Source organism: Hibiscus syriacus, unplaced genomic scaffold (genome assembly GCF_006381635.1).
Source record: "Hibiscus syriacus cultivar Baekdansim isolate YM2019G1 unplaced genomic scaffold, ASM638163v2 tig00111105_pilon, whole genome shotgun sequence".
NCBI lineage: Eukaryota > Viridiplantae > Streptophyta > Magnoliopsida > Malvales > Malvaceae > Hibiscus > Hibiscus syriacus.
Genome location: NW_024062987.1, coordinates 79963 through 100990, shown reverse-complemented (window position 1 = coordinate 100990; position 21028 = coordinate 79963). Strand labels below are relative to the sequence as shown.

At 33.8% G+C, this 21028-nt stretch overlaps 2 protein-coding genes across 2 annotated transcripts; both read right to left on the bottom strand.

Annotated features, from left to right (window-relative positions):
- Window positions 1-11792: 11792 nt before the first annotated feature.
- LOC120153824 (hyoscyamine 6-dioxygenase-like) lies at window positions 11793-15113 on the bottom strand. Its single transcript, XM_039165693.1, has 5 exons — window positions 14868-15113; window positions 14523-14776; window positions 14052-14370; window positions 13660-13938; window positions 11793-11808 (listed from the first exon to the last, which is right to left on the bottom strand). The coding sequence occupies exons 1-4, from the start codon at window positions 15057-15059 to the stop codon at window positions 13690-13692; spliced, it is 1014 nt and encodes a 337-aa protein (XP_039021624.1). The 5' UTR covers window positions 15060-15113; the 3' UTR covers window positions 11793-11808; window positions 13660-13689.
- A 441-nt stretch (window positions 15114-15554) lies between these two features.
- Window positions 15555-17036, bottom strand: LOC120153879 (hyoscyamine 6-dioxygenase-like). The gene is made up of 4 exons (XM_039165744.1): window positions 16775-17036; window positions 16425-16675; window positions 16025-16343; window positions 15555-15895 (listed from the first exon to the last, which is right to left on the bottom strand). Exons 1-4 carry the CDS (start codon window positions 16976-16978, stop codon window positions 15605-15607), a joined length of 1065 nt encoding a protein of 354 aa, XP_039021675.1. The 5' UTR covers window positions 16979-17036; the 3' UTR covers window positions 15555-15604.
- Between the last annotated feature and the right edge of the window lie 3992 nt (window positions 17037-21028).

The following is a 21028-nucleotide window of genomic DNA, read 5'->3' as shown; positions in this document are numbered from 1 at the left end:
TATAGGATGAAGTGAGAATAGTACACTAACTAGGAGATTTGAACATAAATGATAAGATGAACATATAAGATAAGCTAGATGGGAAAGATTCATATGTTTAAATAAATCTATAACACATAGGTTGAATGATAGAAATTTGTGAAGTTATATGAGAATATTATACGAGTTATATGAAATTGAATTAAATAAACATATTAGATTATACATAAGGAAATAATAGAAGTGAGATGTGTTTATAAGTCTGACAGAGATGAATATGAATATGAATTATAAGAGTGCTATATGATTTATATTAGGATAAATCTTGAGGATATATATATATATATATATATGAAATGAAATGAAATGAGTTATATGAATACATAATTATGTGATGAAAGGGTGTATTACCTGAACATGTGAATATATATATAGGTCTAAGAGAAGGCATAAGATTAAGATATAAGCAATGTGACTATAAGTATATATATGTGCTCTAAGTGATATGACTTATAGGTATTTCTATTAATATGTTACATAATATGTTATGGATGTTAAATGAATTATGTGATGGTATAAGAAATGATATGAAGTATATGATCTTATGTGAACAAGATATGATAAGTATGTTTATATGAATAAAGGTGATTGGGTGAGAAATGATAAAAATTATATGAAAACATGACATATGTGACATGTGAATTATATGGAAATGATCTACGTGTAAGTGAACTACGGGACTATGTGATCATATGAAAAGAAGCTATGTGATAAGTGATATGTGAAAGTGAATTACAAGTTTATGTGAATATTTGAAATGAAATAAATGATAACGCCCATGTTATGTGTCATGAGAGCTAGGGGTATAGTTGGCATGCCAAGAGTCGAGGGTCTACTCGGTTCTTTAGGACATATGTATATCCTTTGGAACCTGTGTGAAGTCTTGAAAGACACATACTTGATCCATAGTATATGTATATGATTCTTAAGGAATTCTATGTGGTCCTTATGGACATCATTATATGGCACTACGGTGCAATTCTACGGGCACTTCGGTGCAATTCTACGGGCACTTCGGTGCAATTCTACGGGGCACTTCGGTGCATTTATACGAGCTGTGGTGACAGCATAGTGCACAACCTCTATAGACTCACATATCGATAGTTCTCACATATGTACATGGGCTAATCCAGAGATATGAACAAATATAAGTTAGTGGTATGATAAATGCTATAGAAATGATATGATGTTGCGTGTGCATAGTGTTTGATTAAAATAGTATGTGATTATATGATAAACTGTTAATGATGAAGTATGTGTATGCATGTATTTACTGCAATTAATCTGATATGATTTTATACGATATGAAAAATGCATGAAATTGCTGTAACATGATAGAATAGAACATGCATGTATCAATATAGGTTTTATAGTGCATTATAAGTTGTTATGCCTCACTAAGTCTTCGACTTAGCGTGTGATTGTTTCACACGTAGGTTTCGAGAAGAGTAAGGAGTGATGCGGGGCAAGACAGGTCAGTTTTCCTTACCAAAAGATCAGATCAGAAATATTTGACAAAGTATGTTTTTGGTTATGTATAAAGTGTTGGCATGTAATAAGTCATTAAGTACGAGCACTCTGATAAAGTCTGTATTTTGTTTTAAATAAAGTTTTAAATTTCCCGGAATTTTTCTTAAGAGTCAAGGTTTAAAAAGTCAATGTGACACTTCGGACTCGTATCCGGGTCAGATACGGGTTTGGGGTGTTATATTTAATGGTATCAGAGCTATGGTTTAGCCGATTCTCGGCATAAACCGAAGTCCAAAAATGTCATAAAAGGTGTACATGCCAACATAGATTGAAAAATTTCTGATCTGATAGTGTAAGGAATACGTAGTCTTGCTAATAAATAAGAATAGTTTAATACAGTAGAAATCCGATCGTGATAATTTCGAAGTAAGTGAAAGGTGATATTCCTGATGGTGATAGCTATTCACTTGCCCTGGCCAGGCAGGATGAAGAGCGGACACCTCAGGAAATGCCTAGTAAGATCAAAAGTTGATTTCAGAAAACTGAAATCATATCTGAATAATGATAGAAAATTTTCATCGTTTGGAATCGGAAAAACGATGTAGAGTAGTTTTGCTATTATGTGAATAAGATAGAATATGGTGAACGGGTATCACCATAAGAATGTTAAAAAGATCTAATGACGTGATGATTATGTATAGAAAAACTCAAGGATAAGTGCATTAGTGACAAGCGTATAAGATGTATATATCAGAGCTTATGAGTTTGGAACGAAGTGATAATATTGCGCATAAACAAGAGTATGTTTATGATAAGGGTTTTCAGTTAAGATGGAAAGAGTTAGCATTGGCTAACTAGTGTATGTGATAAAAATGTATTGGAATTATAAGATTATAAGATATTTTCAGGATATGATAACCAGATCTGCAATGGATCTGGATATAGTTGCATATTTGGATCATAGTAATGTGGTATAGTAAAGGAAAAGGAAGTAAGAATTGATATATTTAAATAAAGCTGAGGATTGATAAGAAGAGTTTGAGAATATGTATATCGATGATCAGATTATAGGACACAGGAAGTCAGAATGTTGAGTTTGAATAAAAGAAATTTCGGGATATATGAGAATAGAGGTGAAATTGATAAGTTGAGTAAGTGAATTTTAAGATAATTTCGATTTGACAGGATGTATGTGTTTGGTTGATTAGGGTTTGTACCCTAGATTGAACATATATTATTGACTAGCTGTCAGAGTAAAAGGGATAGAATAATAAGATTGAAGGAAAAGATAAGTTGAGTTAATTGATTATGATGTGAATTTGAATATGGTTGTATATTCTGAGCAGATAGCTATGATGTAGAAACTGAGATAAGTATTTGCATGGAATCTTCAGGAAGAAAAATACAAGTATAAGAATGATAAAGAATGAAGTTATGTATAAGAAATGGGTTATTAAAGTAATGAAGATGCAATGAAGATTGGTACATAAAGATGAGCATAAGTAATAAGACAAGAGTATGTGAACATGAAAGGAAATATATGATTTATGTATAAGGAATAAAGAAATGAAAGGGATTGATTTAAAGGATCAGATACGATGACTATGGAAGTACAGAGGACAATTTTGATATAGAAATAAGACAAGTGTGCAAGGTGATGTGAAAATATTGTTTGACTCCTTAAAGTATATGTGTAATCACATTGAAGAAGATTTAAAGTTGTGTTTTGGTCAAATGATGACGAAATACAAGTTTGGTATGGTTATAAGATAATTAAAGATTGATAAAGAATTTGATTGATTAAGGATTTTGAGTGATAAGAACTGATGCTATTGGTTATATGATAAGTAACATGATAAGGATGTATAAAGGAAAAAGGTAGTTGAAGAACTAAGAGAAAGAAAGATTAAGTAAAGGAAGCAACATAAGAACATTTGAAGATATGTTCTTACTAAGATGTTCAGTGAAAAATTCGAGGACGAATTTTCTTAAAAGGAGGGGAGATTTATAACATCCGCACTACCGGGTTAGTGACCAAATTGTAAAGTTTCAGAATTTGGTGACTAAAGTAGAAGAATGAAAGAATTCAATGATTATTTGAATATATATATTGAAGGTTATTTGGTAATTATTAAAGGAAATTAAGGGTATTATGGTCATTTGACCAGAAAGATTTTTTATAATTTTTTTTAAAGGTTAATAAGCACGTAGGAAGAAGAGTCCAGAGCATTCTTCAGTCTTCTTCCTCCTCTCAACCGTGAAGCTTGGTATAAGGTAAGTGAGTCTTTAGTTGGTTAATTCTTTCGTTTTAAAGCTTGTTTTGATTCTTGGGATATTAAGAAAGATTAAGGAAAGCTTTAGGTGGCTTAAACCTCAAAGATTAACAAGTTATGAGAAATTAAGAAAAATGAGTTTTTAAGTGAATTTTTGATATGGAAGGAGTTAATAGATTGTGAAGTTGAATTTGACTTGTCAAGGATTAAATTAAGAGATATGAAGTGATAGAATGGGTTTTAGAACATGTTGGAAATTTAGTGTGATTCTTGAATGACATGTAAAGGATAGAATTTGGAGTTTAAAGAAGTGATTATGGGGTAGAAATGAGTTTAAGTATGTGTATGAAAGTTAGGAATATAAAAGGGAATAAAGTATGATATGTTGAGCTGAAAATGAAGGATTTTCGAGCTCAAAATATGATTTCTGGGCAAGGGGAATCGGTACCCATTCAAGGGGAACCGATACCCCTTCAAACGAACAAGAATTTCCAGTATGTCATGGGGGAACCGATACCCCCATAGGGGGGAACCGATTCCCCCTAAAGGAAAATTGGGAATATGGGTTTAATTAGTTAGTTTAAGTTGCTAGTATCCAATTACAAGGTGTAGGTATCAAATGATGGTCTCGAAATGTACGTTTATGTAGATTCTACGCATAAAGCAATTCCGGAACGTTTGGCAAGTAAGATCGATCAAGGGAAAGATAAGAGATTGGAATTGACTAGTGAGGCCAGGTGAGTGCATATTCGATAGTATATGATGTGCGATGGGAATAAGACTTGCGATGAGTCTATTTCCTGAAGTGTTACACATGAATGCATGATTAAAGACATGAGTTGAATATGCATGTATGTATGCTTGATTATATGGATCGATCTGTTCTTTTATGTGTTAGATGATAAAGTATAAGTAATTACATAAGAAAGGTTATGAATTAGATGAGATGTAAACTATGTGATCATAGTAAAATATAATTATATTATTATATGATAAGTGAAAATAAGCTGGATAATATTGATCTATAGGATGAAGTGAGAATAGTACACTAACTAGGAGATTTGAACATAAATGATAAGATGAACATATAAGATAAGCTAGATGGGAAAGATTCATATGTTTAAATAAAGCTATAACACATAGGTTGAATGATAGAAATTTGTGAAGTTATATGAGAATATTATACGAGTTATATGAAATTGAATTAAATAAACAGATTAGATTATACATAAGGAAATAATAGAAGTGAGATGTGTTTATAAGTCTGACAGAGATGAATATGAATATGAATTATAAGAGTGCTATATGATTTATATTAGGATAAATCTTGAGGATATATATATATATATATGAAATGAAATGAAATGAGTTATATGAATACATAATTATGTGATGAAAGGGTGGATTACCTGAACATGTGAATATATATATAGGTCTAAGAGAAGGCATAAGATTAAGATATAAGCAATGTGACTATAAGTATATATATGTGCTCTAAGTGATATGACTTATAGGTATTTCTATTAATATGTTACATAATATGTTATGGATGTTAAATGAATTATGTGATGGTATAAGAAATGATATGAAGTATATGATCTTATGTGAACAAGATATGATAAGTATGTTTATATGAATAAAGGTGATTGGGTGAGAAATGATAAAAATTATATGAAAACATGACATATGTGACATGTGAATTATATGGAAATGATCTACGTGTAAGTGAACTACGGGACTATGTGATCATATGAAAAGAAGCTATGTGATAAGTGATATGTGAAAGTGAATTACAAGTTTATGTGAATATTTGAAATGAAATAAATGATAACGCCCATGTTATGTGTCATGAGAGCTAGGGGTATAGTTGGCATGCCAAGAGTCGAGGGTCTACTCGGTTCTTTAGGACATATGTATATCCTTTGGAACCTGTGTGAAGTCTTGAAAGACACATACTTGATCCATAGTATATGTATATGATTCTTAAGGAATTCTATGTGGTCCTTATGGACATCATTATATGGCACTACGGTGCAATTCTACGGGCACTTCGGTGCAATTCTACGGGCACTTCGGTGCAATTCTACGGGGCACTTCGGTGCATTTATACGAGCTGTGGTGACAGCATAGTGCACAACCTCTATAGACTCACATATCGATAGTTCTCACATATGTACATGGGCTAATCCAGAGATATGAACAAATATAAGTTAGTGGTATGATAAATGCTATAGAAATGATATGATGTTGCGTGTGCATAGTGTTTGATTGAAATGGTATGTGATTATATGATAAACTGTTAATGATGAAGTATGTGTATGCATGTATTTACTGCAATTAATCTGATATGATTTTATACGATATGAAAAATGCATGAAATTGCTGTAACATGATAGAATAGAACATGCATGTATCAATATAGGTTTTAAAGTGCATTATAAGTTGTTATGCCTCACTAAGTCTTCGACTTAGCGTGTGATTGTTTCACACGTAGGTTTCGAGAAGAGTAAGGAGTGATGCGGGGCAAGACAGGTCAGTTTTCCTTACCAAAAGATCAGATCAGAAATATTTGACAAAGTATGTTTTTGGTTATGTATAAAGTGTTGGCATGTAATAAGTCATTAAGTACGAGCACTCTGATAAAGTCTGTATTTTGTTTTAAATAAAGTTTTAAATTTCCCGGGATTTTTCTTAAGAGTCAAGGTTTAAAAAGTCAATGTGACACTTCGGACTCGTATCCGGGTCGGATACGGGTTGGGGGTGTTACACCCAATCCTAGCAAAGTCAAGGATTTCAGGCCAATTTCCTGTTGCTCTGTAGTTTACAAAATTATCTCTAAAATCCTTGTCAAAAGAATGACTATGTTGCTGCCTGACATAATTTCACTAAACCAGAATGCTTTTGTCAGATGAAGAACTATAATTGACAACACTCTTTTAGTTCAAGAACTTGCAAAAGGCTATGGGAGGAAGAATATCTCTCCAAGGTGTGCTCTTAAAATTGACCTTCAAAAAGCCTTTGATTCTCTTTATTGTGACTTTATTTCAGCTGTTATAATTGCTATTGGTCTTCCAAACATCTTCATAAGCTGGATTGAAGCTTGCTTCAAGGAAGCAAGATATTCCATCTCTTTAAATGGTAGCTTAATAGGATACTTCAAAGGTCAGAGGGGTATTCGTCAAGGAGACCCTTTATCTCCTATTTTATTTGTTCTTTCCATGAATATTCTTTCAAAGATCCTAAACATTGCTGTTGTTAGGGGTTTATTTGGATATCACCCAAAATGCAAAAACAATTGGACTCACTCATTTATCTTTTACTGACGATCTCTTAATTTTTTGCAAAAGAAACACTAATTCTGTTGTTGGTATCCTTACTGTTCTTAATCACTTTTATAGCTTGTCTGGTGTTAAGCTTAATGTTGATAAGACATAACTGTTTGATGCTGATATTTTGCATAGAAATCTTGAAGCTATAAAAGCATTCTCTAGGTTTAAACAAGGATTCCTGCCTATAAGGTATTTAGGGGTACCCTTAGTCACTCAAAAATTGAATATTCAAGACTGCCAGCCGCTTATTGACAATATTAAATCTAAACTACTTCTTTGGTCTAGAAAATTGCTCAGTTATGCTGGAAGATTTGAATTGATCAAATCTGTTATGCTTAATGTTTCAAACTATTGGTGCAGACAGTTCATGGTTCCTTAGTCTGTTATTAATAGAATTGACCAGCTATGTACACGTTTTCTTTGGAGGGGATCTGATCAAGCGGCTGCTGGAGCTAGAATCAGTTGGAAAAATATTTGTTGTCCCAAATTTGAAGGTGGTCTCGGTTTTAAAAATATCAAAATATAGAACAAGGCTTGCATGATTCAGTTAATTCGGAACATTCTTGCTGGAGAAGGTTCACTTTGGGTTGCTTGGATTAAGTTGTATGTGATCAAAAACAAAGATTTTATTGACTTAAGTGAAAGTCCTACTCAAAGTTGGGGCATCAAAAAACTGTTAAAGCTAAGGACAAAATCCATTCTGATTCTCAATGCAGGTGTTTTGAAAACTAAGGAAATATGGGAAGAAATTAGAGAAAAACATATCAAGGTCCCATGGCACAAAGTGGTTTAGTTTCCTCTCCATATTCCAAAAACAAGTATGATAACTTGGATGGCTATTCATGATAGACTTCCAACTCGTGCCCCACTATCTCGGATGGGAATTCAAACTGATGAGTTATGTGGCTTCTGTAAAGAGGAAATTGAAACTAGAAACCATTTGTTTGTTGACTGCCACTTTGCTAAAACTCTCTGAAACTCCATATTGCAGCTCACTCACTTGCGTAAACCCCACATGTCCTGGGAAACACGGCTTGATTGGTCTTGTAGAGAATGGAAAGGTAAATCCCTCATCTCCATTGTTTTGAGGATTACATGGAATGCTTACATTTATTTCATTTGGGAAGAAAGGAATAGAAGAATCTTTCAAAATAGAAATAGAGAAATGGAGCATCTTTCGAAGAACATTAAGGAGCAAGTTAGAATCCAGCTAATGGACAAGAAAATTAATAGACTTGATGATAGGGATGACAAACGGGTACAGTTTCGTGGATTTCGCACCTCATCCGCTCCAATTGGAGCGGGGATGGGTATAATTTTAGCGGGTAGTGGGCGGGTGTGGATTTATAAAGTGGTACCCGTCGTGGGTGGTGGGCGGGTAATGGATTTGAGACATCCGCCCGCCCCGCATCCGCCCGCCCAGCTAAATATCTATTAAATTTTGGACCATTATGAATTTAGGTGTAATTTTAGAGACTAATTTATAAATTTTAATATTGTATAATATATAACATGTAATTTATCCAAATATTAAGGATATTTAATCTTTAATCTGGTCTTTAATTAGGGAAATATTCGGCTCTTTGATTAAACCCATAATCCCACTAACCACGTCACTTTCCATGTTCTTTAGCCCATGCTGCCCATCCAAACACAAATTAGCCGTACTATAAGCATTAACATCAAAAGCAGCAGTTTCCATGTTCTTTAGCCCCTCAAAACCCATATTAGGCGCACTATGAGCATTAACATCGAAAGCAACACAACAATCCAGCTCTGCGACTACATGCTCCCTACAATCTGTCTCCATAACATTCGTAGAGCTACTCCTCTGACAAATTGAAGCATGCGCTGCTACCCCATCACGAACTGTCTGGGAACCAACTCCGACATCCCATTAGTTTGCTGTCAGGCGGGTCTAGATGGGTATGTCGCTAGTGGGTAGTGGGTGTGAGGATGGATTTGAAAATATACCCGCGTGGGCGGGTGTGGATTTGAAAATTTGTACCCATCATGAGTGGTGGGCGGGTGGTGGATTGAAAAATATTAGGTGGGTATGGGGATGGGGGAGGGGGTATCCGCACCTGACCCGCCCGTTTGCCATCTCTACTTGATGATGTTAATTCTATTCTCTGTAATTATTGGAGTATTGACTAATGTTTGTTGTAAATAACTGGTATACTCTCTCTTTGGATGTTTCTTGTTTCCTGTAATGTTCCTTTGGATAATAAAATTCAATTTATCTAAAAAAAACAATTGTTTAATTAAAAAATTGGTTTTTGTTTTTAATTATCTTTTACGTGGCTATATAAAATAAATGAATGAATAGTATAATTAATTAAATATAATTTATTAATACATCAAAGTGTTTAAATAAGGTGGGAAGCCTAGGCAAGCCTCCACCTCTAATTAATGTCAAAAACAACAACTTCGAAAACGACCTAAACGACATTTGAAAAGGATAAGTGCTCATGTGTCGTACACAGTTGTTTTTCCAAAGAAAAAAAAGAACACAGAGTCATTCATGCGAGAAAGGACGAGAGTTAATAGCGACAAGGGGCGTGCTTTCCGTCGCTGTTTGATGCAAGAATATGGTCTACATTCAGACTCCCTAACTTACCTATCATTTATTCATATTTCAAATTAGGTTCTTTTTTCTTCAAACGGTTAATATTTTTATATTTGAAAATTTTGATATGACAAATTTATATTTGCATATCCTTTAATTTTTATGTAAAATTGATCTCCACGCATTAAATCCTTTGAAGGATTCCTCCTCTTATGAAAATAAAGATTCGAGACTCATAAATTGGGCACCCCTCAACAAGATATGACATTTGGTTACGCTTTAAATAAACATTACGAGTCATTATATGATCGTTCGATTAAGACCAGGGAAGGATCTAAAATTCACTCTTATTGATTCCTCCTTTCGCTCCTAATCGGGATAAATGATTCAAACACGGCCATTTATCATATCATCACCGGTTACAATTATCCACCCAAATAGAAAAGGATGAATCATCGATCGGCACGACTGTTTATTTCCTCAGCAATAATATATTCGTATTTTTATATTTTCTTTTCATATGATTATCTTCAAAAGTTATATGAAAAGTATAATTGTAATATTTCTTTTGATCCAAAAATCCTGACATTTGCTTATAAACAAGTGCTTGGTGGCGAATTAGGCCTTCAAAAGAAAACATTCACGTTATAAATTTGCCAACTCTAGGATTCATCGTACGTGGTCAGTTCCTAGATGATACATTATAATATTTTAAATCAATTGTCTTCTTCATATTATTATTATTATTGGCCCTTGACCACGACTGGTTATACCCTTAAATCTTTTGACATTTACTAATGCAGGGGTCAAGCCCCAGCCAATCCACTAGAGCTGCTCGCACGGTAGGAGTTGAGATTTGTACCATATCAGAGTGACCCGACCATCGTTGAAGCTTATGTTCTTACTCCAAATATTCATCTCTTAGTTGATCCCTGTTATCCACGTATTATTATCGAGAGTGATGCTTCTAACTTAATTCGCCAATTACTATTGAAGCGAGACACATGTTAGATGATCATCCTCATATTGAGATTCGTTCTATTCGACGCTCGACATCGCATATATCCTTGCACAATGAGTGTAGTCCACAAGTTATCTGTATCTTTTACTTATGATTTCTCGGGCTTTCAAATTATGTACTTCGTGATACTATTTTCGGTTAATGAAATGACGTATTTATTCAAAAAAAATGTAAACATTATAAAAAAATAAATTAAATGCATAATTTATATTAGATACAATGATAATTAAATTTTATTTTTTTTTAGATTTATTGGGTGAGTTCAATGATAAAAAGAATATAATTCTTCGAAGAGGTTCTGGATTCAAGCACCTAAGTCTGCATGGCATGTGTGCGTTGTCAAAAACTAAGAAAAATTATGAATAAATATTATCTTATAATCATCTTAAACTAACAAAAAATAATTTATTTATTTTACTAATTTAATATTTATCACAAAAAGTAATATTTAAATACTACTTTATATTAGTTTACCATTAACCGACAATCTTACCATCTTTATCATAAAAAAATATACATTTTATAAAAGGAAGTCAAATTGGAAAACTTTATAAAACTTTGTGTTTTAGTTTTTTTATATAAAATTTAGGGGACCACTAGATTCACCCTTATCCATGGCGTGTTCATTGCATTGCTATTGAAGAAATTAAGAGAGTAAAATGTTTGGTAATTACATTTAATTATCATTAATAAATTATTATTTTTTAATAATTTAATGCAACTTAGATTAGAATATTCAATAGTAATTGAAACCAAATCACGATTCACGTATTCAATAGTTGAGTGATGAAAAGCCCAAGGCAACTTGTCGTGGTCGGTAGACACTCCAATGTAATAATTAATAATAGCTATGGAATGGAAGTTTCCTTTATGTCAAGGTGCATGAACCACTACCTACGTATCTCAGTGGCGCAATGGTCTGACGTAATAATTGTGATTAAAATACAAAATAAAATATGATTACACTAATATATATGTATATACTTTACCAAATATATATATAAATATACACGTACACGTACACGTACACGTACACCTATACCTACATGTACACGTGCACGTACACGTACACATACACGTACACGTACACGTACACACACACACACACACACACACACATACACATACACATACACATACACATACACATACACATACACATACACATACACATACACATACACGTGTGTGTTTAATTTTGTATAAAATTAACTGATCTATGTTTAATAAATATATAATGTGGCAAATACAATTTGGGTAAAGTACACAAATGGTCCCCTGATTATAGGATATTGCTACAAAATGATCATTCAACTATAAAATATTATTTTATTAAGTCATTTGACTATGAAAAGTTACATAATGGTCACTCGATTATCCATTATGTTCTAAACTCGTTTTTTTCCGTTAAAAAGTTGACGGTTATCTAAGTTGGACATTAACATAATGAATGGAATGCGATAGTTGTTTGAGATTCTAAGATCAAATTATATCATATCACAGTCAATAAATTTACGTTCAACTCAGAATACTATTAATTTTTTTAACAGAAAAGGATGAGTTTGGAACATAATGAATAGTCAGGTGACCATTTTGTAACTTTTGATAGTCGACAAAGCAACACTCTACAGTCGGAGGATCGTTTCGTAACTTTTAATAGTTGATGGACTTAATAAAGCAGTATCCTATATCTGTGGACCATTTGTGTACTTTACCCATACAATTTTAACGTTTTGGAAAATGACAATACAAATGCACGAATCAACTTACCTCAGTTGTTAAAGGAATCATTGTTGTTCCTAAAGGTTATGGGTTCGAGCACCAACGATTGTATCAGAGTGATTGAGCGTTCAATATCAAATGATTAAGAATATTTAGAACATATACTACTTTGTAATCATCTTAGCTTAATAAAAAAAATATTAATACAAATATTTAATGTTAAACATAAATAGCTGAGCAAGTATACCATTCAACGGAGAAAAAAAACTTAGAGATGCATAATATAATTATAAACGTGGTAGATACTTGTATTATTTCGTTTTATATAAATTCGAATCTTGGCATATACTCTGTGAATGTAATACCTCTCCCCTCAACAAAATTAACAGTTTTAACATTTAAGTCAATATATCAATTTTTTTTTCTTTTGAAAAAAATTGTATAGTTTAATTATTATAAAAGAATAAGAGCTTAATTTAGTTAAAAAATTAACAACCAAAGAATGTAAATATAAAGAATAAATAACCGATGGGAGTTTGATTCAAATAGTAAGTTGTTTTATATCGTTTAAGGTCTCATGTTCAAGTCGTTGTCTATGCAGAAAATCCCCACCGGAAAACTCACACACCAAAATTAAGTATTCGTCCCGGGCTAGTCTACATTATTTAAGGCAAAACCTTTAAACTGGATGTCAACAAAAAAAATATATATATGTAAAGAATATATTTATTATGGGGTGAGATGTTTGGATTTAGAAGAGGTGTTAGTCAATTGGGCCTAAACGAAAGCCTTGGTACAATAATTTCCAATTTTAAATTACATTGTACTACTAAAATATTCTTGTAGAAACTAAAAGTCTTTAGACACAACTTACTGCCTCTTAATTCTTAAATGTTTGTTGATCATGTTTCTTTGAATGAGCAGTAAAAAAATTAAATTGTATATTATTTTTGATAAATTATGGTGAAATTGAATCAGAATTCAACTCAATCTTAAATAATCATTTTTAGATTTTAATATCTTAATAGAGTTAAAATATCAACATTTGCAATCATTCTTACTTTTCCCAGCAAAGAACAAATTCACAATGCAAAATTAGGGTCACTGATAGACCAAAAACGAAAGTTTTGACATATTTTCTTCATATTGGATTCAACAACAACTGGAATAATTTATCAATGTTTTCCACTGTTAGGCATAACAATGGAATCAAAGTTATCCATATATATATATATATATATATATATATAATAGCAGTAATCTGATTCAGCATTCCAGCTTAAAAGCCTGCAGAGCTAAATCAGCATTCCCGTACATGGAATAGAAGCTATCCATGTACTCTTTGAATCGAAAACCTCTACACACTGGAGGATTTGTTGCTGTCACCAGAGATTTTGCAGGTTCTATAATGCTGTCACCCGAAGGATTCATACACAAGACGGCCGATATTCGAGCGTCACTCGAGTTCGTCACAGCTCGATGTTCTACACCCTTCAGCATTTTGTTACTGATTACCTATATGCGTGTCAATGAGGGAAAATTAGTCATTCACGGCACTGTAAATAACCCACAAGTATAGTTAACAACATCAAGGAAATGGAAATATACATACATATATGAATATGTACCTGTAACTGGTAGCCTATGTTAACTACAAATGCATTAGGAAGAGGCTCAACGCCGATCCATTCCCCATCTTTTAAAAGCTGAAGGCCCCGGACATCGTCTTGAAGTAGAATGGTTAAGAGATCAGGGTCAATATGTGTAGGAAGGCCTAGAGTCAAGCTCGGATCTGGGCATGGCGGGTAATAGTTAACCCCTAGTTCCAGATCTTCACTTAGTTGGCCTTCGAAGTACCCGGATTCAATGCCTAATCCTTCACAAAGCAACTCCAGGATTCTTAATCCTAGTTTCTTGGCTTCAATTGAATATGCTGCTACCACCTCTCTGCAAAGGCATCATGTCACTAGGCCAAGCATTTAAATAGCAACAAACCGTGGTTTAAGTGCTCTGGACTATCGATATTTGTTAAATCCGAACGCAATAGCGTTTATCAGCAATACACGTGATGTAACTGAAAATGTACAGGATTTAATTACCGGTAATTGGTTGGCTTTTGAGGCCAAAATTTGATGCAGTCCTGTAAAGGATGACAAGGGTGTCTTAGAATGTCACGCCATACGTGGATTCTATCGCCTTCATAATCCATAGAGCTAGTTACGAGCTTGCATCTCATCGGATCATCCGAGGACATGGTGAGGCTCGCCTTATCCTCTGCAGGCATCTCAAAGAACTCCTTGAAGACACTCATGGCTTCACTCATGAGTTTGGCTGGAACTCCATGGCCAACAACCTGATTAAGAGCAAGTAAAATAGGCTGTATACTAGAAACCAAGCAGTAAGTTGTAAGAAATCGAATACCAAGTGTTCTAGGTGATGAAAACCTGAAACAATCCGAACTCTTGGCTAGCCTTCAAAATCTGGTGGACCAAGTCATTGCGGTTACCTCCAAGATCAATAACCGGCACGGTATTCCATCTCGGAGCAAGATGCTTGCCAGGCCTTTCATCTGGTGGGAAAATATAAGACTCAGGCAAAGATTTATCCTTGTACCAGCTTGAAAGAAGATTAGCCATAAAGATAGATTTTTTTTCCAGGCTTGGGGATTGGGGCAGTTGAGGGATGCTCGGGTTCAAAGCTAATAATTGCCGAGTAGTTTGACTCTTTACAATTATGATCGCCCCAAATAGACCATGCTGACACCAGATGGCACTGCAGTATTGGCTGTATACATGTCATACTCAACTAACTCATACATGTCATATTCAACTAACTCATTGAATGCTATGAGAGTCAAAGAAGCTGCCCAACTAAGACCAAATTTGGCAGACCATAATCAATTGACAGCTTAACCAGTGGGGTTTATGTTTAATCATAGTAATTAAACCACAGTCAGATTCATTTACAATAGTTATGGATGTTTGTGGAAGTGGTCCAGAGTTTACATTATTGATCAAGCATGTAGTTTAAACAGATAGACATACCAGTGGGGGTTATTTTGATCCTAAAGTGGTGTTTGTTTTATTATCTAATACATTCCCCAACACATTCAAAGTACATAGCACAAAGCATCTTTGTCATAATCATTAAATCACAGTTTGATTCAACTGCAAGAGATGAGTCATGGAAGCTGTGGAGGTGGTCCAGAGTTTAACATTATTTGATCAAGCCTGAGTTTGAAGGGTTCCACACTCTTCTCAGTGTCTCCCGTTAAGGATATGTAGTGAAGCAGGAACTCTTCGTATCTGAAAGCCCTGTAAGCCGGAGACTCGTCGGCTCCAATAAGAGATTTTACAGGCTCTATAATGCAATCATCAGATGGGTTGATAAAGAAGGCAGCTGTCGTTCGAGCAAGTTTCAAGTTTGTCACCGCCCGATGTTCGGCACTTTTCAGCTTGTTGTTACTGATAATCTATATGCAAAGTGCAAATGAATCCAACATATAGTTAATTCTGATCAGGTTAGGTTATGGGCACCGTATTAACAGCCTTCAACATAGAAATGTCAACTTTAACACAATCAAGGAAGGAAGAGACTATACCTGCAACTGGTAGCCTATGTTAACCACAAAGGCGTTATGCAACGGCTCGACACCTATCCAATTGTCATCCTTGTAGACTTGGAGTCCATATACATCACCCTGATGTAAAATAGTTAACAGGTTAGGGTCACAATGTTTGGACACTCCAAGGGTCAAGCTTGGATCCGGGCACGGTGGGTAATGGTTCACTGATAAAAGCACTGATTCACTTAGTTTATCCCCAAAGAACCCTGAACTAAGCCCCAAACCTTCAGAAACTAACTCCAGGATCCTTAAACCCAGTTTCTTTGCTTCGATCGAATATGTAGCCACAGTTTCCCTGGAAAGGTCATAGGAAAGGGAAACGAAGTAAGATAAATGAAGAAGAACAATCATGTATATAAGTGCAGGGTTTTAGTACCTATATCTAGTTGGCTTCTGAGGCCAAATTTTGATGCATTCTTCTAAAGGATGACAAGGGTGCTTCAGATTGTCACGCCAAAGGTGAATCTTTTCACTATCATAGTTAGGACTACCTGTGTAAAGCCTGCAAGGTTGTTTCGGATCCTCGGAGTAGACGCCGACCTTGTCCTCTGCTGGCAACTCGAAGAACTCCTTGAAGACATTCATGGTGTCATTCACAAGGCTCTCCAAAACTCCATGATTAATTACCTGTTTTAAGGAGTACAACATGATGACTGATGGAATATCTACATCATTGGCTAAACTTTTCCTGCAAAATTTGAAATTTCTAAAGCAAAAGGCTATGACCTGGAAAAATCCGAACTCTCGGCTAGCCTCCAGAATCTGTTGAACAATTCCTGTTCGATCACATCCCGATGCCTTGCCAAGGTCAACTACTGGAATGGTACTGCATCCAGGAATGATATGGTTCCCAGGCCTTGTGTCTGGTGGGAATATGTAAGACTGTGGCAAGGGTCGATCATTGAACCAGCTCGACACAAGCTTCTCCATCTCTTTGATGTTCAAGTTCTGGGGATCTTTGATCTATTTTTGATATTTATGATGCAAATTTTTTGAAACGCGATAAAGGGTTGATCTTGGATGCTCAGACATTTGTAAAACCATATAAATGCATGTGTCATGAAAAAGTTGCATAGTCCTTTTCAGATAACAATTAATTACTCTTATCATTGTTGATTCGTATAAATCATTCCCCAAAAATGCTGTCTGACTTTGCAATTAACGGAGAATAATCATAATATATTTTTTATGATGTAATCATAATATAGTAATTGCTTTATAAGTCGAGATACTCATCGTCATTGACAATTGAACTCGATGGTAAGACAAATTAATAAGACAAAAAAGAAAATATTTATTCTAATAGGGATGATAGCGGAGTGATGAACTTTGATCCTTTTTTAAGAATCAAACTTAGAAAGTCCTAGACTCGATCAAAGAACTAGAGAAGAAGAGTAAATGGTGTCGGCGGCAATTAAGGTTTATGAGAGTTTAGGTTTGCTGAAAAATTAAACAAGAAAAGTAAAGTGAAAACAGTAAAGATAAAAATAAAGATAATAAAATAAAATGAAGATAACAAATGTAATAAGATAACAAATACTTGTTAAGAAACGCGATAAAGGATTGATCTTATATGCTCAGACATTTGTAACATCCAATATATGCATCAGTGTCATGAACAAATTGCATAGTCCTTTTCAGATAACAATTAATTATTCTGATCATTGTTGATTCATATAAATCATTCCCCAAAAATTGTGTCTTACTTTGCAATTAACATAGAATAATCATAATATACTTTCTTATGAAGTAATCATAATATAGTAAGTGTTTTATCAGTTGAGACACTCATCGTGATTGACAATTGAGCTCGATGGTTAATAAAACAAAAAAATATTTATTCTATAGAGAAAACAGCAAAATGATGAGCATTGCTCGTTATTTTATTTTATTTTATAAGATATGGAGATCTCATTAAAAAAATCCCTTCATACTTCTTGACTTATTGATGAGCATGCCAATAGGTAGTGAAAGGAGAGAAAGAGTACCTCAAGATTATTAATTACTCAAAACATCTTACATAGTTCCAGCATAAAATAGCAATTACAACCCAAGAGAAAACTTCAACAGCAGATTCTAATAAACTATCTTTCCTAGACAACCCAACTAACCCTCTAACCAAATCCTTGTTTAGCTACTTTATCAGCTCCGGAACTAGCACACCGACTGATATGACGCAAAAGAACAACATGATCGTCGATATCCGCTTTAATTCTCGGACGAGATGCAAAAAAGGGCTGGGGCTTAAGGATGGGAAGGCAATCCAATCTAGAGCCTGTTTACAGTCACATTCCAAAATCAATATGTGCTTCTTCCTCAATTCAAGATTAAGAACAATGTTGCTAGTTGTTAAAGAATCAAACTTAAAAAGTTCTAGACTTGATCAAAGAACGAGAGGAGAAGAGTGAATAATGTCGGCAATAATTAGGGTTTATGAGAGTTTAGGGTTGCTGAAAAATTGAACAAGAGAAATAAGGTGAAGACAATAAAAATAGAATAAAGATAATGAAATAAAACGAATAGAACGAATGTAATAAGATATAATTAACTTAGCCAAATATGGTTTTAGTAACACCTTAAATTTCCCTTAAATTTAAAACCCTAAAATTTGGGGAATTGTTCAAAACCTTAATTTATGTTTGGTGACTTAATTGAAAAATTAAAAAGTTCAGAACCCAATTAATAAATTACATAAAGTTAAATGACTAACTATTGTAAAAGTAATTTGGTTAACTTAACAAGGCAAACAAATAGTTCTTTATATCTAAAAACAGTTACCACGAAGATTTAGAAAAAAAAATTTATAATTGCACTAATAACAAACGTTTAATCAATAAAACGTTGAAAACCCAGAAAACCCTTGATAGAAAAGAAAAGTATGAAGCAGATTAAAGAACCAAATTGAAGTGGAAGTTGGGAACCTAAGGTAGATAGGCAGCTCAAACATATATAAACAATCAAACAGAGATCAAATGCAATTAAAAGCAATGGGAAAAGTAAGATCAGAAACACCATATTCGTAGGGTGATATGAGAAATCAAAGCGATCGAAGCAAGAAAAAGACAGATGGATTTGATCATCCCTTCGGTTATTTTTCCTTTCGCTTGAAATGGGGGAAAGATCAACTTATTATTGAGATATTGCAACGAATGTCGTAAAAATTGATTCGATTACAGTCGACGGTGCCAGAAGAAGAGGACGACCAAGGCGGAAGTGGGAAGACTACTTGCGATCTGATTTGAAGGATTTAGCCCTTACCGAGAACATGACCTCTGATAGGAAAGTATGGAGACTTAAGACCAGGGTAACCGAGTAGTGCAGGTTATAGCCATAGGGTGTAACATCTCTGTCTTCTTTTTAAAGGCCTTTGTAGTAATTTACATTACTTTTACTTTATATACGTTTCTAACATTGAGATTTATGAAGGCTTAGAACTAGGGTAGTGGAGTAGTGTTGCCTTAGTTTAGGTGTTAACCCATTTGACTTTATTCATTCTCGTAGCTTGCTATCGTTGACTTTTGTGTATCATTCACTTCAGGTTTCCTCTTTTTAAAATTAGTAGACTGCATATGAAGTTCTGTTCAACTATGCATTCATTTATTTATTTATACGTACATTGTATTTTATCTTTATTTTTAATTTTCTGACTGCCGGAGGTCTTTCACGGAAGCTGCTCTCAACCTGGCTTTGGGGGCAGCCTACTACCCTACCTCCCCTAACCCCATTACATATGGGAATAGGGTTTTGTTGTTGTTGTTGTTAATCGCCGTTAGAATTTATGTCAAAGTGTGTCTTTTCCTGGTGCTGTAACTAATTTGTGTTACTTGTTTGATTGCTGGGAATTGTTTGTGAGCATGATTGTTATGTGTTTAGTTATTTTAAATATAGTTCGGTTAAACATGTTGTTTGGAAGTTGGTTTAGAGCATGATAGACTCTATGATATTGTTGCATCTGATATAATTCGAAAATAGGTGTGTGAAATAAATTGATATGTTAGACTGAAAATTTATGATATGCATTCGGATTATCAGTATATGTTATTATCACATTCAGATCAGATCGAAATCGGATATATGTTATTCGAATCAGATCAAATACCGGATGTGTACCATTTGCATATCATATTGGGACAAATTTTGATAGGGAAAGTTTAGTTCATTCACTCAACGGAGTGAATTTCACTTTGGATTCAGTGTCCTCTGCCTTTGTGGCGGACTCCACTTCAGATTGTGTTAGTATTTAGAATGGTTACGAGGAACCAACTCTTCGGATGGTGTAAAGTTTTTTGGGTGCACATTCATTGAATATTTAATTGGGTTGTGAATATTTTGTTGAATCGGATTTTACGTTGTCTTATGAATTATTTGTGATTGATGCACTTTAAAAGCACACTAAGCTTATTAGCTTACACCCCTTAATTTTTCTCTTTCAAATTCTCAGGTTAAAACAGGTACTTGGAGCGTTATTTTATTTTTCAGATAAAATTAATATAATCAATATGAGATTTAATTTGAATTTCTTATTTTGGATCTTCATCATTTTTTTGGATTTATTACTATTAATGTAATTTGGGACTTTGGACATTACATTAAATTTTGGAACTGTTTATGCATATTTTAGAATAATTATCATTTATATAGGTTTTCTCATACATTTGTTTTAATAAAATTTGAAGTTGAACTGATATTTTTTTATCAAATTTTAATGTAAGCTTTTAAGTTTTAAAGTGAACATGGTTTACTCGAGGAAAAAATTATCTCAATTGAACTATCTTAATTTGACCTAATTTCTTTTAGGTCAGATTTAGGGAGTTACAGTTTTCGACAAATTTGTTCCTGACACGAAATCAAGCAAACAAATGCTCGTTAAGAAGATGATAAACTATTGATCGAAGATATGCAAAAAAGAATTATGAAAAGATAAACGAAACTAATAAAAATTGAAATTGAAAACTTTCCCCTGTAGATATAGGATTAACG

What these genes read in the sequence shown, in the direction of transcription:
- LOC120153824 (XM_039165693.1), bottom strand. Translation starts at nt 15,059, where the DNA reads ATGGCTAATCTTCTTTCAAGCTGGTACAAGGATAAATCTTTGCCTGAG. An exon ending in CAAAAGCCAACCAATTACCG is followed by an intron (nt 14,371 to 14,522) that starts GTAATTAAATCC and finishes ATGCCTTTGCAG; the next exon opens with AGAGGTGGTAGCAGCATATT. An exon ending in ACATAGGCTACCAGTTACAG is followed by an intron (nt 13,939 to 14,051) that starts GTACATATTCAT and finishes ACACGCATATAG; the next exon opens with GTAATCAGTAACAAAATGCT.
- LOC120153879 (XM_039165744.1), bottom strand. Translation starts at nt 16,978, where the DNA reads ATGGAGAAGCTTGTGTCGAGCTGGTTCAATGATCGACCCTTGCCACAG. An exon ending in GAGAGTTCGGATTTTTCCAG is followed by an intron (nt 16,676 to 16,774) that starts GTCATAGCCTTT and finishes TCCTTAAAACAG; the next exon opens with GTAATTAATCATGGAGTTTT. An exon ending in CAGAAGCCAACTAGATATAG is followed by an intron (nt 16,344 to 16,424) that starts GTACTAAAACCC and finishes TGACCTTTCCAG; the next exon opens with GGAAACTGTGGCTACATATT.